The following is a 16,178-nucleotide window of genomic DNA, read 5'->3' on the forward strand; positions in this document are numbered from 1 at the left end:
GGACCTGCACTTACTGCAAAAGCCAAAGCTCTCGCCCTCCAAATGGGCCATAAAGATTTCAAGTGCAGCAATGGCTGGTTCGAGCTGTTCAAGAAATGACACGGCGTGACCTCGAAGTCGATCGTTGGCGAAAGCACAGCCGTGAACTGTGACAGTGTAGACACACGGCGCCAATGTCGGCTCCAAGCTCTACTTGAAAAGTATGAAGACAAAGACATCTACACCCTAGATAAGGCTGCATTTTTCTTCCATGCGACCAAGATGCGACCAAATCACACATTCATTACCGCTGGCAGATCCTCATTCGGAGGAAAACAGAGCAAGGAGCATGTCACGGTGCTGTATGGTGCCAATGCAACAGGTGAGGACAAGCTTCCCTTTTTGATAATGGGGAAGGTGAAGAAGTCGCGGTGCTTCCAAAATGCAGCTATTCCCATGGAATGCATCTACAGAAGTAACATGCGAGCATGGATGACTGCTGTTATTTTTGAAGACTATGTGCACCCTCTGGATAGACGGTTTGAAGCAAAGAATCAGCAAGTGCTTTTCATAATCGACAATTGTCTGAGCCACGGGAAGATCGACAACCTCAAAGCGATCACTGTGGAATTTTTGCCTGCAATCACAACCGTGGTACTGCAACCGATGGATCAGGACATCATTGAGACCACTCGAAGCTGTAGCGCAAGGCTCTGTTGCAGCACATGCTCACAGCGTGTGACGCCAGCAAGAGGTACAACACTGATTTGCTTGGTGCAATCCATTTGCTGAACTTTTCATGGAAAGAACTCGCACCTTTGAAGGTTGCCAACTGCTTTGCACACACCAGCATTTCCCGCGACGTCGTCAGCGACACTGAAGATGACCAGCCTGACGATGACCAGACTTGCAGTGATCTGCACGAGGCTGTTCATAAAATTGCTGGCCAAGAGGTAGAAGGCAACTTCAAGACATTCGCGTTGGCTGACGCTGCTGCTCCCCTGGTCGCCCCAGCGACGGATGCAGAGATAATCGACACTGTTGGTGGCCCCGACGAGGACGGAGAGCTGGCGAACGAAGAGCCACACGAAGTGCCAACTATGGTGCAGACGCGGGAGTACCTATGCCTGCTGCGAAATAAGGAATGCATGAGCAGTGACCACAGCTTCGCGCAATGCTTGATCAAAATAGAGGAGGGGTTGCTCCCACCCGGTAAGAACTTGAAACAGTCAAAGCTCACTGCCTTTTTTTGCACCTGAATAAAGTTTTGCTTCACTGAATACATTGCAGTATTTTGACTTCCTCGCAGTTGTGGCTCAATTAAAGCTCAACTGCTTCAGCTTTTCTCGAGTGGTCGCTTATATCAAATTATTGCTTATAACGAATTTTTTCACCATCCTGCTGACTTCGTTATAATGAGGGATTACTGTATTTTTCATTTATTTAACTCAAAATTAACAATTATGTATTACTGAGAACATTCTCGCGATCACAATATCAGTCGATAGCGTTGGTCAGCCAAGTGGTTTAGGTATGACATTGCAGACGCGCAAGCAGTTGTTCACTGCTTTTAACAGAGGATTGTATATACCCTGCTGCATGCAGTGCATTAATATGTGGCTGACATGTTCACAGGAGCCCCGTTAACAAACCTGCAACTTTTTCTTTTTCTATGTTCAAGAAATGTTTCAGGGCCTCTTAAAGAAAAACTAAACATTCTGTAAGCACTCTTTTAACATTTATAGTTTCAGCTTATAAATAAGCATAAGTATATGTAATTATATATATAGCCCTTTATATAAAGCTCACCCCAGCCTATGACCACCAGGAAAATCAGCCTGCACTCTTGTTCCCAATGGAATAATCCGAATTTCATGAATGTAGACAGGCCTTGGGAACTGAACCAAGTCCAAGTTTGTTTCCTGCAAGAAATAAAATAAATTGCCATGTTCACATGAACAGCTGCAAGCTTACAAAAAAATACTAACTCCCTTCTTCACAAAAGTCATTGAATATCCCTATTACACATTGTTACTGCAGTCATTTCATTTAATCAATGTGACCTTTGAACCAACTCAACTGAATTTTCAGCATCATTAATTGATTACATCTTATGCAATAATGACATGAATACTTCTTATGGAGTCTGTATTGTCACAATTGCTGATCATTGTCCAGGTTTTGTGTGCTTGCCATACCAACACAGAAAGTTTTATTACAAGGAGCACATAAAATGGGCAACTAGAACTGATTACTCATGTATACAAAGAGTACTCGAGCAAGTAAATTATGAAAATTTGTGTGACAACTTGCATGTGGAAAGAGAATTTTCTAAAATTTTATTATGCCATTGAACAATCAACGTGCGAGTTCCTCACACAACTATGAACATAGAATATGTCCCCGAATGACAAACGAAGTACTCCAGATACTGAATCAAAAGGATACGTACATATATAGATGAAACAATAGATGTACCATACAATAGATGAAAAAAACAATAAGCATGTACTACAACAAACAATTGAAGTATTAAATAACTTAATCAGTTACAATGATGAGGAATGCAAAAAGGCAGAACCACTTGAATCTAGTAAGCCATAAAGAGAGGAGAAGATAATAAAATGTATGGAGGATTATTACAGATCTAGTTTGTTAAGGCCAGAAAGCAGTCAACTCTCAAGTACCTCTTCACTTTGTGACACACATTCACTACCGCTGGGGATCCTCATTCGGAGGAAAACAGAGCAAGGAGCATGTCACGGTGCTGTATGGTTCTTCACAAGTGCTTCACTTTGTGACATATTCAATTGAGCAATTACTACTGGTTCGTATCCAGACATGCTGAAGATTGCCAAAGTAGTGCCAGTATATAAATCAGGAGATTGAAGTTATCCAAAAAGTTACAGACCTATGTGAGTATTAAGCGTAATTATCACTGTATTTGAAAAATTAGTAATGCTGCAATTAAGTTTCTAAAAGAAAATAACAATGTGCCCACAGCAACATGGCTTTGTTCTAAACAAGCCTACATCTACCACAATAATAACTCTTTCACAAATTATTAATAATTCCTTTCACAATAACACAATTGCTATGTTTATTTTGCGAGACATTAAAGAGCATTTGATTCCATCAATCATCCTATTTTCGCAGATAAGCTAAAAAGAACTATGATGTTGTAGATAAGCCCCAGTATCTTACTAATTATCTTTTGCCTGATAAGCAAAAATTAGTTCTCCGAACTTTCAATCCAGATATCGAAATACAACCTGTGGTGTTCCTTAAAGCTTTGTGTATTGGGGCATCTTTTGTCCTCGATAAACATGAACAATATCCCAAAGGCGCTACACAATGCTTCAGTCTTTATGCACACAGACAATACTGCCTTAATATTTTGTAGTCGCTCGCTTTCAGACTCACACAGGGCCATAACAGCAAACAGAACTCAGTATTTCCTCCTGGTAATATGTAATTTTTTATTCAACAAAGAAGGCCATCAGGGGCTTAGCCGGGGGGGGGGGAGGGGGGGCTATGGGGCTTCAGCTCCCCCACCCCGAAATTCTTTCACGCTGTCATGCACCGCCGACCAAAACAACCCCCGGCACCAGAAATCATTCTGGATTTTCTCTAAGATGTCTTTTTCCCGCTCAAAAAGAATTTTCAGCGCGAACATTGTGAAATCGGGCTGGATATCATGGCAACGCCCATGCACCAGGAGTCACATAACGCAAGGAGGGAGCCCCATCCGAGCACAAAGTTTCAAGGGCGTTTCGATGGTGACCAGGCTCGTAGCGGCATCTCGCGTAGGCCGCGTAATCTACAGAGCGCATCGATTTCATTTCCGAAACTTTATGGGTATAAAGTTCTCATAAACTTTTGATCTGAAAGCGGCATTGACATTTCCAAAGTTGTGCTTTAGATTTTCAATTCCGGAACTTTGTGGGTTTAATGCTGTTATAAACATTTGACGCCAAATGTGCATCAAGTTTTCTAAAGTCGTACATCAGACCTACAACGAGATAAGCCAAATCAACACACAATCAAACAAGTTGACAAAACACGCAGCGAGGTCCGATGAGACAAAGCGTTGTGGTGGTTCATTTGTGCCGTCATGTCACAGAAAATAATATCAACATTTTTTTCACCTGCGCCAAAGCATCCATGTCAGGACACTAAAGCCAGCAAACTACATTCTTATTTATTTTTCTACTTTGACTTTTATTCACAAGGACAAATTGAGCCCCTTCAATATTGTTGTTCTTGCTACCCACGGGCTGCCAGAGCCAGTCACAGCGCATGCGTTTTCCTCGTGTTGCCTCGACCACCGCACGGTGCACTTCGGTGCGCGTTGGTTTTGGCTGGCCGAGTGGATTTTGCCTGGCAGAGTTTTGGATGCTTTGTGGCTAGCAGACGAGTAAAAGAAACAATGGTCGCTCACCACCATTACTGTGGGGACTCGACGGATTGCTACATGTTCGCTTGAGCGAAACCTCTCCGGAAAGTCTTGTCTCGCCGGTGTAGGATACCGAGCAGTATGTGTATGGTTCTCTGTGGGCCAAGCGTCTCAAGTTTTCTTCAATATACCTTCAGTGGCCACATTAGGTGCCCAAAGTAAGCATTCGATTGTGGCCAACATGCTCTCCTTTGTGTTTCCTTCTTTTTTTTTTTTTTCATTTCAGTGTTCCAGCCCCACAAAAGAAAAAAAAAGGACATTGTTGTGGCGCAGCGAATTGCCACATGGTGAAAGTTCGATTTCGTTACTTCTTTCGCGGAAAGTAAAGGGCCACAGGACGCTTCAGCTGCCGGATACTCTTATTATATTATTGCGATAGCAATCATGTGGACAGTCCGGGCGCATTCCTGCCGTCACCGTCGCCCTCATGTTCCATACAAAGTCCAAGGGCGATAACATCGTGACCGCGCGCCGCATGCTGCATGTGCGAGTGAAAGCATAGGTGGGGGGGCATGGGTGAGCCGCCGATGGTGGCTCAGTCTTCCATGCGCGAGGGAGAAAAGCGGGAAGGAAGCGCGGTGCTTTCCACCACGCGCGGTACATCCGGGGGAACGGAGGGGGGGGCGGCCTTAGGATTCTGTGATCTGTGAATCTGTGATTGCCCAACATACAGGGTCTGTCCTGAAAGTAATGTCAGTGAATTTTTTGTGACGCGACTGTACGTCGGAGCGCAGTCTAACCGGTTGAAACTGGTAGTGGGGGAACCCAGCTAAGCAGCATTCTGTCGCTCAGTGTGCTCCTAGCATTGGAGAGTATAGGACAGGCCTGTCTGTGGGAGTTGTTTTTTATTCTTGTGCAAGTAAAAATGCAGCGCACATTAGAACAAAGATTTGCAATCAAGTTTTGCATAAAACTTGGCAAAACTGCTGCGGAAACTGTTACTATGCTCAAGACTGCTTACAAAGAACATGCCCTGTCAGATCGGCAAGCGTTTCAGTGGCACAAGGCCTTTTTGGAAGGCTGGGAAGAGGTCGACAACGAGGACCGCGCCGGACGGCCATTCACGACCACCATGGCTGACAATGTGACGCGAGTGAGGGAACTGTTGAATTCAGACCGACGATTAAGTGTCCGTTTAATGGCCGACATGTTAAACATTCCGAAAACTCAAGTTCATGAAATCGTTACAAAAGATATCGGCATGTGGAAGGTGAGCTCAAAAATGGTTCCAGAAGTGCTCACTGACAAACAAAAGTCACACCGCATTCAAACGTGCCAAGAAAACCTCGACATGTGCAAACGTGATCGAAAATTTTTGGACAATGTCATTACAGGTCACGAGACTTGGGTATTTCAATATGACCCGGAGACCAAAAGGCAATCATCGGAGTAGCACACGCACTCATCCCTTCGCCAGAAGAAAGCCAGGATGAGCAAATCAAAGATCAAGATCATGCTTTTTTTTTTTTTTACATCCACGGACTAGTTCATCACACCTGGAACCTGGAACCACTGTGAACTCCAAATTTTATGAGGAAGTCCTCAAAATACTGAAACACACGGTTCAACGCATCCGGCCGGACATCGCAGACAACTGGAAGTTGCACCACAATAATGCGCCAGCCCACAACAGAGCCTTCATCGTCACCGACTACCTGGTTAAAACAGGGGTGCCAACGCTCCCCCAACTCCCGTATAGCCCGGACATGGCTCCCCCCAACTTTTTTTTTTTGTTTCCACACCTCAAAACACCCCTGAAAGGCAAGCATTTTGGGATAGTGGACGGGATCAAAGCAGCTTGCACCGCAGCATTAAACGCCATTCCGGAGGAGGACTACCGCAACGCATTCAAGAGCTGGAAGTCTTGCTGGAGTCGATGTATCGATGCAAAAGGAGAGTATTTAGAAGATTTTTTAAACACTTGTAACAATAAATTCAATAAATGATTTTTAATGGCCTTACCGACATTACTTTCAGGAGAGACCCTGTGTTCGTTTGCCTTGCCTGATGCAATAAAGGGAAAATGCGATGCTTTTCTTTCAAGGAACCCATATGGGTTTCCTTTGTAGCAATTGCTATGATTGCGTAGGTGCCTTATTTTCCCTTCATTAATTAATTCTCTCCACCTTGTGGGTTTCTGCAGAACTATTACGACAAACTCTTGCCTTTGCTTCGAGTTGATAAGTTCAACTTCACCCTGCCATCTGCTAGCTTCCTGGTCAGTTCAGACAGTAGAGCGGCTGTCCTGGAAAGGCGGTGGTCTTGGATTCGAGTCCCGGACCAGGATGAATTTCTCTTCAACTGCAAGGCTCTTCTTTCAAGGACCCCATATATCGGTTTCCTTTGTAGTAATTGCTACAATTGGGTGGATGTCTCATTTTCCCTTTATTAGCCTATACAAGCTGGAGTCACAGCCTATGAAGCAGTTAAAGGAACATTTCCTTCATCAAATATGACATTAGAGGCCCTACACCATATCCAGCATGATAGCCATAGTCTTTCAAGTTGGCAAAAATGCAGGGAATAAAAGGATCCCTTCAGTTATGCTATTTTTTACATAATAAATGGCGCTTATATGAGCGGGATTAATGGTGTGCCATTTCTGCTAATTGTTTTCATCATTTCTTCAATTAAAGTATTATATCCAGACCCCATATCCTTGAAAATGCAGAGCAAAGTGCTCTTCAGTTGCCTTGGAATAAAGAGTCAAAGTAGGCTGTAATCGATCTCAATGAACAAGGTTGAAGTCAATATCCATGACAGACTCGGTGCATTCAATGAATACAGAAATTTTGCCCAAGTGTACATTTAACCCCTTCTATGCCACGCTATTATCTGAAATGCTGACCAAAAATGGCCAAATTATTTTTAAAGGCAATAGCTTCAAACATGTTCTACCTCCTCAGAAAGAATAAATTCGCTTCTGCTAGTGCTGTCTTGTGGTTTGCGGACTGCCATCTACCAAACATGACTAAGCACTGAGAGAAAACTGGGCTCTTCCATGGCATGGCTAGAAAATGCAAAGTACCACTGACAAGCTGAGCTCACCCTTGGCCATTTTTACCAGAAAGGCATGGATAAACCCAGCTCGTGCAAGGCATGGAAGGGGTTAAAATGCTATCGCATGAAGCACCTCTTGGATGTTCAATATATTGCCTAGGTATCCTGTAATTCCTTACCCTGATTTCAAAGCGATATTTTGGCACTACCACATACTGCTTTTATGTAAGACAATGATATACTCCAGTATTAGCAAAACTCTGCTTTCTGAGTGTCACATAAGGCTTAATTAAACTGCAATAAAAAGTGCTGTACACTATGTCAGTAAATACAATGAAAGTGGTTTCACACTTTAATATTTAGGGTCTTTAATTCTGCGATATTTCCCGATCTTTGCACTCCAAACAAGTTCCACAAAAATCAAGTTAAACCTGATTCCGCCACTGAGTTCTGTCCTTTCGCGAAGAGTAAAAAAAAAATGCAGGTGTTACAAAAGCAATGAGCACTGCTCAGTTTGTGTGAGCAAGAGGTCGTAATATATCGCATATTGCAACAGATATATCATATTACGAGAAATTTTGCGACAAAATCAGCACGGAGTGGGCCAGGACATTGCAGTGAAATGACAACGATAAAGATGACAAACAGGGTAATGAATGGGGACCCAGCACGGCTTGGGATTCCGATTGAAAAGGCCAGCTTAATCAATCATTTATTAACTACATCCCTCTGCCAAGTTAAGCCAATACTGATGTAGATTTTTTAAAGGATGAATTTGAACAATACCTGCTAGAACAAGGCACCGAGAACAGCATTCACATGCTGGCCTAATGGCAAGATGCCACCACCCCCTACCCAAAGCTAATGAACACAGCGTTGACATTGCTCTGCATTGCTAACAGTCGCTGAGATGGTGAGAGGGCGTTTTCCCAACTGGGGTGTTGTCAAATCACCAGCTGGTGATATGAACATGAATGAACACAAAATTGCTCAAAATGAAAATGATGATGTATGTGAACAAGGGTTTACTTGTAAGATAAGGAAAATCATCATGTCTCTTGCAAAGCATGCCCGTATACACTACTATTTGTGTGCGTTTTTTTTTTTTTTTTACTTTGTGAAGGAGCAGAGAACAAAGTAAACACAGCATTGCCAAGTATGTATCTATGTGTTGTTTTTGCTTATGTACTTCATTTAAAAAGTGCCTATAATGCCTGCCACCGAGGAACCACATAAGTAAAAACAACAAACAGATACATACTTGGCAATGCATTGTTTATATATATATATATATAAATATATAGATTTCATCACACAATTTGCAAGCTCTTTTTATCATTATATGTTTCTCTGAGTGACTTCACTTATTTGAATAAAATGTTTGTTTCCAAAAGGAAACCATTGCCTCTGTTAATTGATTGTGAGAGTGACCAGGAAAATCCTGAACTTTAAGCGGCCAGGCACCAAAAATCCCCAATTCTCCCCAGTTTTTCTTTAAAAGTAACATCCATATTTATCCTCAAAATTTTTAGAGAAATATAAAACCAGAGAATGATGGACCCTATTTATGTTGCAATATTAAACGTAGCAAACAAAGTTTTCCAAGAGGCTCACTAAAAGCTTTTGTGCTTTTGTGCTTCGTATTTGTGCTTCCTATTCGAGGAGGTCGTTTCTATACATGACACGGCTGAGCGTCATTCGAAGAGCATAAATGCAACAACTGCAGTAAAACCTAAAGTGTTCATTATGCATTGGATATATCTTAAACTAGTACTAGATGCTTAATGTTATTTAATATGCGAGGTACGCTGCAATCATTTAACGATACAAAACTAAATCAGTTTGTCAATGCGGTCCGCCCCGAATCGCTTATATATCACACACCCGGCACACACAGGGCACTTAATACGGTTGTCAAACGGCGCACTTCTGATCGCGATCAAGCCCGATCCGGATCGAAATTCTCGGTCGCGATTTGTTGCTTTGCGCAAGCTGCGCGAGGGAGCTAATCGCGGTCGAGAATTTCGATCCGGATCGGACATGATCGCGATCGAAAGTGGCCGTGTGACACCGGTATTAGATCACGATTGAGCTGGATAAGGACCGAATTTCTCGATCGCGATTGGCTCCAAGCTGGGGAAAGGATCCAATGGCAATCGAGGAATTCGATTTCAATCGGGCTCTATGGAGATCGAAAGTGCCCCGTGTGACCGGAATGTCAGGCTCACGAAAAACATTTCAAACTGAACACTCCCAATAAGTTGCCGAATTTTATTCTCGAACGCTATGAAAACTGAGAACGATCGAGCAATTATAAAGATGTGATCTACGGACCCTTAACGACTATGCCCAAAATTATAAATGGACTGCGGTGAACACGCTGATTTAGAAGCATCACAAGGATCAATCAAATCAATACATTTGAACACAACGAAGAGAGAGGACACTGTGTTCTAATCCCAACTATTATAATAACGTGCTTGATTCATGCAGTGCTTACCTCATTGCTTTCGTGTGAAAATGTGTCAAAGAATAAAAGTTCGCACGCATCAGACATTCTGTTTTCAGCCGGTGGGGGCAAAAAACTCAAAAGTACCGCACCAAATGTGTCAAAACACGAAATCGTCCATTTTGTATGTTACAGAACCCATAGAATAAAGAACCACAGAACCTGCATGTATTTACCAGAAGAGGCGCCAAAATCGCTTGTACCAAGGTTTTGCGACGGCCGTAGTTACGTACAACATTGCGTAAAACCCGGTAAAATTAGAGTACCTTCAAAAATTTTGATAGAAAGCTCAATAAGCAGGAATCCCTAAAAATTACGGGTGTGTCTATATTTGTTGTAACAGAAATAAAGTATTGGCCGTGTCTGCTGTGACCGTGGCACAGCAGACGAAAGGTGCCCGAAATGTCTACGTCACGGAGGAAGGAAACGTTCACCCATGACGTCACGTTCGGAATAACCCATGATGTCATATCCGCTCATTTCCATGGCGGCCGAGCCGGCTGCGCTGCGAAGCGATCCGTATTCCGTGCCCACTGAGTAATTCATCTTTCCACGCTATATGCGTGTAATAAAGTATTGGGGCTGTGAGCAGTTTGATGCGTTACCATTAGGTACCTTGTGCGCATATTTTGCCTTCTGGCCGCGTCAAATTGCAGCCGGCATGTGGAATGGGCCGTGGCATCTTATATGGAGCTGCTCATGTGAGTGGTATTGCCTCCGTCAGGATCGTCAGTGCGTGCACAGAACCATTCAGTAGTCTGGTTCAGGGGAGGATGCGCGAAAGAACGACGACGTAAGAAAACACTGGCATGACGAGCTGTTCCGTCAGACCGCGTTACATCGCGCTTTTTTTCTAAGACCATCTCGCTCGAGCGAGAGGATCTTAGAACAGCATTACTACTGCTTTTTTACAGCTTTGCTGCGGCTCATTTAATCATCACCTTCATTCTTTTAATAATACAAATGACATCGCTCCGCGGAAGAGCTTCTCTTGAAGTTTCCAAACAAGAGCCAATGCCGCCGTGCCTGCTGCATACACGCTTGCCTTTCCTAACGCAGTTAAGACGCGGCACTAGCTCTGCTACTGCGTGATACAGGGTCACTGTGATAAGAAAATTAAAAAGTACAAACGAAATTAATGCAGAAAATGTCAAACGTTGCCAAGCGTGATAAACGGACCTGCCTCGCTAGACGAGTTGAAGAAATCGACGTCCTGAAGTCAGCTTCGCCGCAGTAAATTAGTGTTACGCGGCGAAGCATGTCAGAACTGAAGAGTGACCGCTTTCACTGACATATATTTTATGTGTTCCTTAATGATGTATGCGTGCACCTGCCGTCTCCTGTTACATTACGCGCGCCGAGGCGCCTAAGTGTACTGGCCGGCCTTCAGCGCTATTTCGGACTTGGCTGTGATGCTTTGAACCGTTGGTTTGTCGGCCTTGTAAGCCAGCTAATGTTTACACGGGCATTTTTTTTCTGAACTGTTGATTTCTTCCATAATAGCTACGTAATTTCGTAGTTTCCTGTTCAACTGCTTTGGTCATATGCGAGTCAAGGTGTTCTCTTTAGCCGAGCGCAGTTTTCGAAAGCGAAACGACGCTTTTGCATCAGCATATAGTGCCGTCGCCCATTTACAACACAGTCAATCAATGTCATTTTGTATGTCACTGGGAAACCGCCGAACGCAGGGAACTCACTCGCATGCGGGGAACTGCATAACTAGCCACGGGATTAGCGTGCCTCTTGGGAAGCTGCTTTGCATCAAAGGCGAGGTACCCTTGCTATGATTCACCGCAAAACATTTTGTATGTCTAACCGCTTAACATATTTGTATTGCGGTGAAGCTAACCTTACGGAACCGAATTTCGCAACGCTTTTTAGACTCCTGCATCTCTACCAGCCGCTACCAAACGCTTGTCGGTACGTCTCTTGGCAAAGGTCCACCTAAATCTCCCCTGTTGGGAGTGGGGGGGACTCACGTATATGAAAACTGCCAAGGAAAGCAGTTGCCCTGATGAAGGCACGCTCCCCTGTCGAAACATTTGCACGAGCCTGTTCGACCACCGTTATCAGCGCAACATATTTGTGTGTTGCGGTGAAGCATGCCGATATTGGGAAATATTTACGTGAATCTGGAATGTATGGTTTCTGTCAGCGACGAACCTAATGTTCTACTCTCAACAAAGCAGATTTTCGTGGCAGGATGCATGATGTCTTGAGAACTTTTGTTGGCTAAAGCCATACATGCCAGGTTAGCTCTTGTCATAATAATACGCTTTACCGCAATGCACAAGAGGCCTCGCTGCAGGACACGCCCGCCGTAGTTAGCCAAAACCTTACGTGACCATTCACTGCAAAACACCTCCTGTATTGCGGTGAATCGTAATAAAGCACCTTTGTCATTTTAGAATGTAGAGACCCTTGCCATTCGCTTTTGTAATATTATGACTCAGTTTAATGAGAACATGTATTCACTGCTAAAAACATCCACATTGAAATGGAGATATGAACACTGATGGCAGCCTGTGTGATGTTTTATCCCTTTACTTTTTTGTGTACCTGTCACGCTGCCATTATTAAATTTTCCTGTACTTTGTAAGGTGCTGACGTACATAACATTACATCACAAGGAGCCACTGTGTAATTAGTGTTCAAGGACCAGTGTGATGGCTTTTCTCAAGAAAGGTTTGGGTTATGTTGTTGTGAAGGTTTTTTTAGAGAGGTAGCTTTCTGAGAAGAAATCAGATGTCAGGAAATTGACCTCAATGGCACAGTAATCTTGGCTGCCTTTTGCTCAAACATGCCCTAGACATAATTGAGTGATTTGCACTTGCAACTGGACAGGCAGCCTTAGCTTGGGAGACCAGTGATATGGCATATTTTATCAAACTAGGTGACACATAGCATTACCAGTCCGAATAGAGACCTGTTTAAATATTTGTCACCTTAAACACCTAGATTTTCGACCATGAATTCAGAAAAATCTGTAGCACATTTAGAACCTAGATTTTAAATGCTGTATAAGTTGGCTTCTTGTTCACTGCAGCTGTGCTCGGCTTCTGTCCAAACAGGAGAGCACTTCTTCACAGCTTATTAGGGAATATTCTTATTTACATACATTCTTTTTATTTATCTCGCCTACAATCACAATCAAATGTATATAGCACATGAATGTGCTGTGCATGAATCTAACTTACAATGCCATGTTCAACAGCACAGTGCATGTAGCTTGTGTTGGTTCATTCAAGCTAAGCATTGCTACAGCCTTTAACAGTAGGTATCATGGTATGATACCTACAGTTACCATGATACCTACAGTAGGTATCATGGTATGATACCTACTGTGTGCATTTTTCTTGTTGTTTTTTTCTTCTCTCTTCCTTCTCCTTTTATTCCCTTCACCCCTTTCCCCAGCACAGGGTAGCCAGCCGGTATTTACACTGGCTAACCTCCCTGTCTTTCCTTCCCTTTTGTCTCTCTCTCTCTCTCTCTCATGGTATGAGAGCAGAGAAATGGATATGCAAAGACAGTTGGGCAGATTGAGACAACATCTTTGTTGTGTGTGAAAAGGTGACAGATACACAATATGGGGAGAACGCATGCACTTTCATATTTTCTCGTGCACAAAAAAAGCCGGAGGAATAAGGTTTCTTCACTGTGCCATAGAAACTATATGTTTGCTCTCAAAGGTAATTCTGATTCATTGGATATGTTCCTGTGCTGTATTTATTTTCTTGAGTGTGCTTTAGTTTTTGCACGTTAATGTTTCAAACTCGTTTTTATTTTCACAGACTGAACATCCCACGTCTTGGTTTGGCTTCCTGGTACAGGATACTTGCACTTAGCATGGAGTGATGAAGCAGAGCAGTGTACTTTTATTAAATGTGCAGATTTTAGCAGTATAACAGCAGTTCATTAAAAAAACGTGTGCTGAAAATAAAGTGTTCTTACCCACATTCCTCGTTGTCTATTTATTTATTTATTAATACTGTCAACCCTCATAGAGGGTCATAACAGAGAGGACAATACAATTACATAAATCAAATATGGACAATGTCAATGTACGTAAAGTTGCTTAACACTTGTCAATTCACAGTGAATAAGATGTTCACTTGAATGCTGTTCAGCACACTTCTGACATTTATCAAAATATGTACAATGAATATCAAGCCACACATATCACTTGGCACTTCAAAACTAAATCAAAAACTCCCATAAATATGCCTCAGCAGCATTTTCAAAGTCGGTGACATCTTTTTGGCTAACAATAGCATTTGGCAATTGGTTCCACATTTCTATTGCATCCAGGAAAAATGAGCATCGATATGTATCACTGTTGGTACGGTCCGGCTTTATGATGTAGTAGTGGTTAGTTCGCGGGTATCTTTTGCCTGGAGCATGTAGATATTTGAGCTTATCAATCTTAAGTTGATCCTGCATTATTTGATAAAGCACCTTCAGCCTATATTTTTTCCTACGTACCACAAGAAGATCGAAGTTGCAACGCTGTAACATAAGCGTGACCGATTCCTTCCTTTGGTATGTCGAACAAATCGCGCCGCCAGACTCTGTATCCTTTCCAACTTCCTCTTAAGCGTCACTTGATGGGGACTCCAAACAACGGCTGAATATTCTAGTATCATCCTAATGAAGGCGGTGTATGCAATAAGTTTTACATTACGCGATGCACGTTCCAGTTTTTTTTCTCAGAAAATATAACTTTTGATAGGCAGTCATGCAGACATTATCTATATGGTGGTTCCATGTCAATTTTGCTCGTATTCCTGTATTCTCTTCAGCAAAACCACTTATATGGGGAACTGATCATGATAAGTGCTCATGAGCATTTTAAAGAACAGCCTTGAACCCTACTCATGCACTGGTAAAATGTATAGATGCAGTGAAATTGAAACAGAAGGCAAAATAGCAAACATGATGCAGTATTTATCAGACAATTATGTCAGCAATTTTTGCATAAAACGATTTACTTAGAGCATACTAGCACTACAAAGCACCCATCTTTCTTGTTAGGCATGCATTACTACAAGGTCTTTAAAGGTGGTCACAAGAGAGATGCTGGCTTTAATGAGGAACTATAGAGGTTAAAGGCAGCCATGAAAATGTATTAAGAAATTATGCAATGCATAGAATTTACTCAGTTCAGAGAGCTTCCAAAGTTGCCATAAGGCCTTGATAGCTGTGGATGAGGGAACAGTTGTAGCCCTCTTTGGAGCATGAGAAATGAACATAAAGATCGAAACATAAGTAACAACTCGTAATCCAATTAAAAAATCTTGCGATACTTTTAAAAAGACAGTGAAATGAAATTAGTGACACAATTTCCTTTTCTTTTTACTTCATTTAGGTTCAATATACCGATTTTAGTAACACAAAAAAGCAGAGTGGTGAAGCACATAAGAAAAATGCTAGTCTGTTTTTATATTCTGCCTTCTCTAAATTCAACGTTCAGTAAAGTTAACTTAGAAAGCTACGGTGAATCCATTGCTTCAGCCTGTATGGTGCATAACAGCAGCAGTCGCCAGCCTAACTGCTTGGGTTTACAGTGCCTTATTTGTATTGTATACCTTTTAAGTGCTGAGCTACTGGAAGATTGATTAAGGTGACCAACATGCTGAACCAGTAGTTTACTGAGTAAAATACATGGAGAAGGGTGGAAAGATAGGACAGAGCACAGGGGATGTATTCCGTGTCCACCTAGTGGAAATGTCCATTTCATCCGCTCCTGAAGTTCTGATTGGCTGGGCTGGGGTATGCATGAGAAGGAGACATGCTCCCCTAGCTAATTTGCACTTCAGCAGAAGAGGATATGGATATGTCCACTAGATGAATACTTACAAAGCTATTTAATAAAGTACTTCTGTAACCAACATGCCTGTTATGCCATCCTTGCTTTCAATGTCTGTCTTAGTAAAAGTGTGAAAGAACCAGGTTTGTGCATGAAAAGTTTTCCTGAGGGTGTGTGCCTTGAAGCCCATAGTGGTAATCACAAGAAACGAGGGTGGATCCAGAGTAGCACCAAAGGGCAAGCCTTCATCGAAACAAATATGGAGGGAAGTGACTGCATGCTCAAACTTGTTGGCTCATAAGTTTGCCAAGACCAAGTGATGTCGGAAGTTGATCAAGCCTACATGGTTAATGTATTACCGCTTAGGCCAAAATTATTTAGATACTTTTTATGAGGACTACATATTTACTGGAAATCTCAAAATAATT

At 42.5% G+C, this 16,178-nt stretch overlaps 1 protein-coding gene and 1 long non-coding RNA gene across 9 annotated transcripts in view; one reads left to right on the plus strand and one right to left on the minus strand.

Moving 5' to 3' along the window:
- The window catches only part of vir (VIR_N domain-containing protein), a 353,139-nt gene extending 343,045 nt beyond the window's left edge, over positions 1 to 10,094 (minus strand). For 7 of the 8 annotated variants that reach the window (XM_055062055.2, XM_055062056.2, XM_055062054.2 and 4 more), the window contains exons 1-2: positions 9,936 to 10,093; positions 1,789 to 1,901 (exon numbers count right to left, since the gene is read on the minus strand). In XM_055062055.2, coding sequence (XP_054918030.1) covers positions 1,789 to 1,901; positions 9,936 to 9,992 — 170 coding nt within the window. In that variant the 5' untranslated portion in view covers positions 9,993 to 10,093. Of the gene's footprint in view, positions 1 to 1,788; positions 1,902 to 9,935 lie in introns of all 8 variants that reach the window. The other variant, XM_055062057.2, reaches the window with a different exon arrangement.
- Positions 10,095 to 10,429: 335 nt separating this feature from the next.
- LOC129388227 (uncharacterized) lies at positions 10,430 to 13,900 on the plus strand. Its single transcript, XR_008615256.1, has 2 exons — positions 10,430 to 10,645; positions 13,736 to 13,900. It is a non-coding gene; the product is annotated as an uncharacterized lncRNA (long non-coding RNA).
- The last annotated feature ends 2,278 nt before the right edge of the window (positions 13,901 to 16,178 follow it).

Source organism: Dermacentor andersoni, chromosome 1 (genome assembly GCF_023375885.2).
Source record: "Dermacentor andersoni chromosome 1, qqDerAnde1_hic_scaffold, whole genome shotgun sequence".
In the NCBI taxonomy this organism is placed as follows: domain Eukaryota; kingdom Metazoa; phylum Arthropoda; class Arachnida; order Ixodida; family Ixodidae; genus Dermacentor; species Dermacentor andersoni.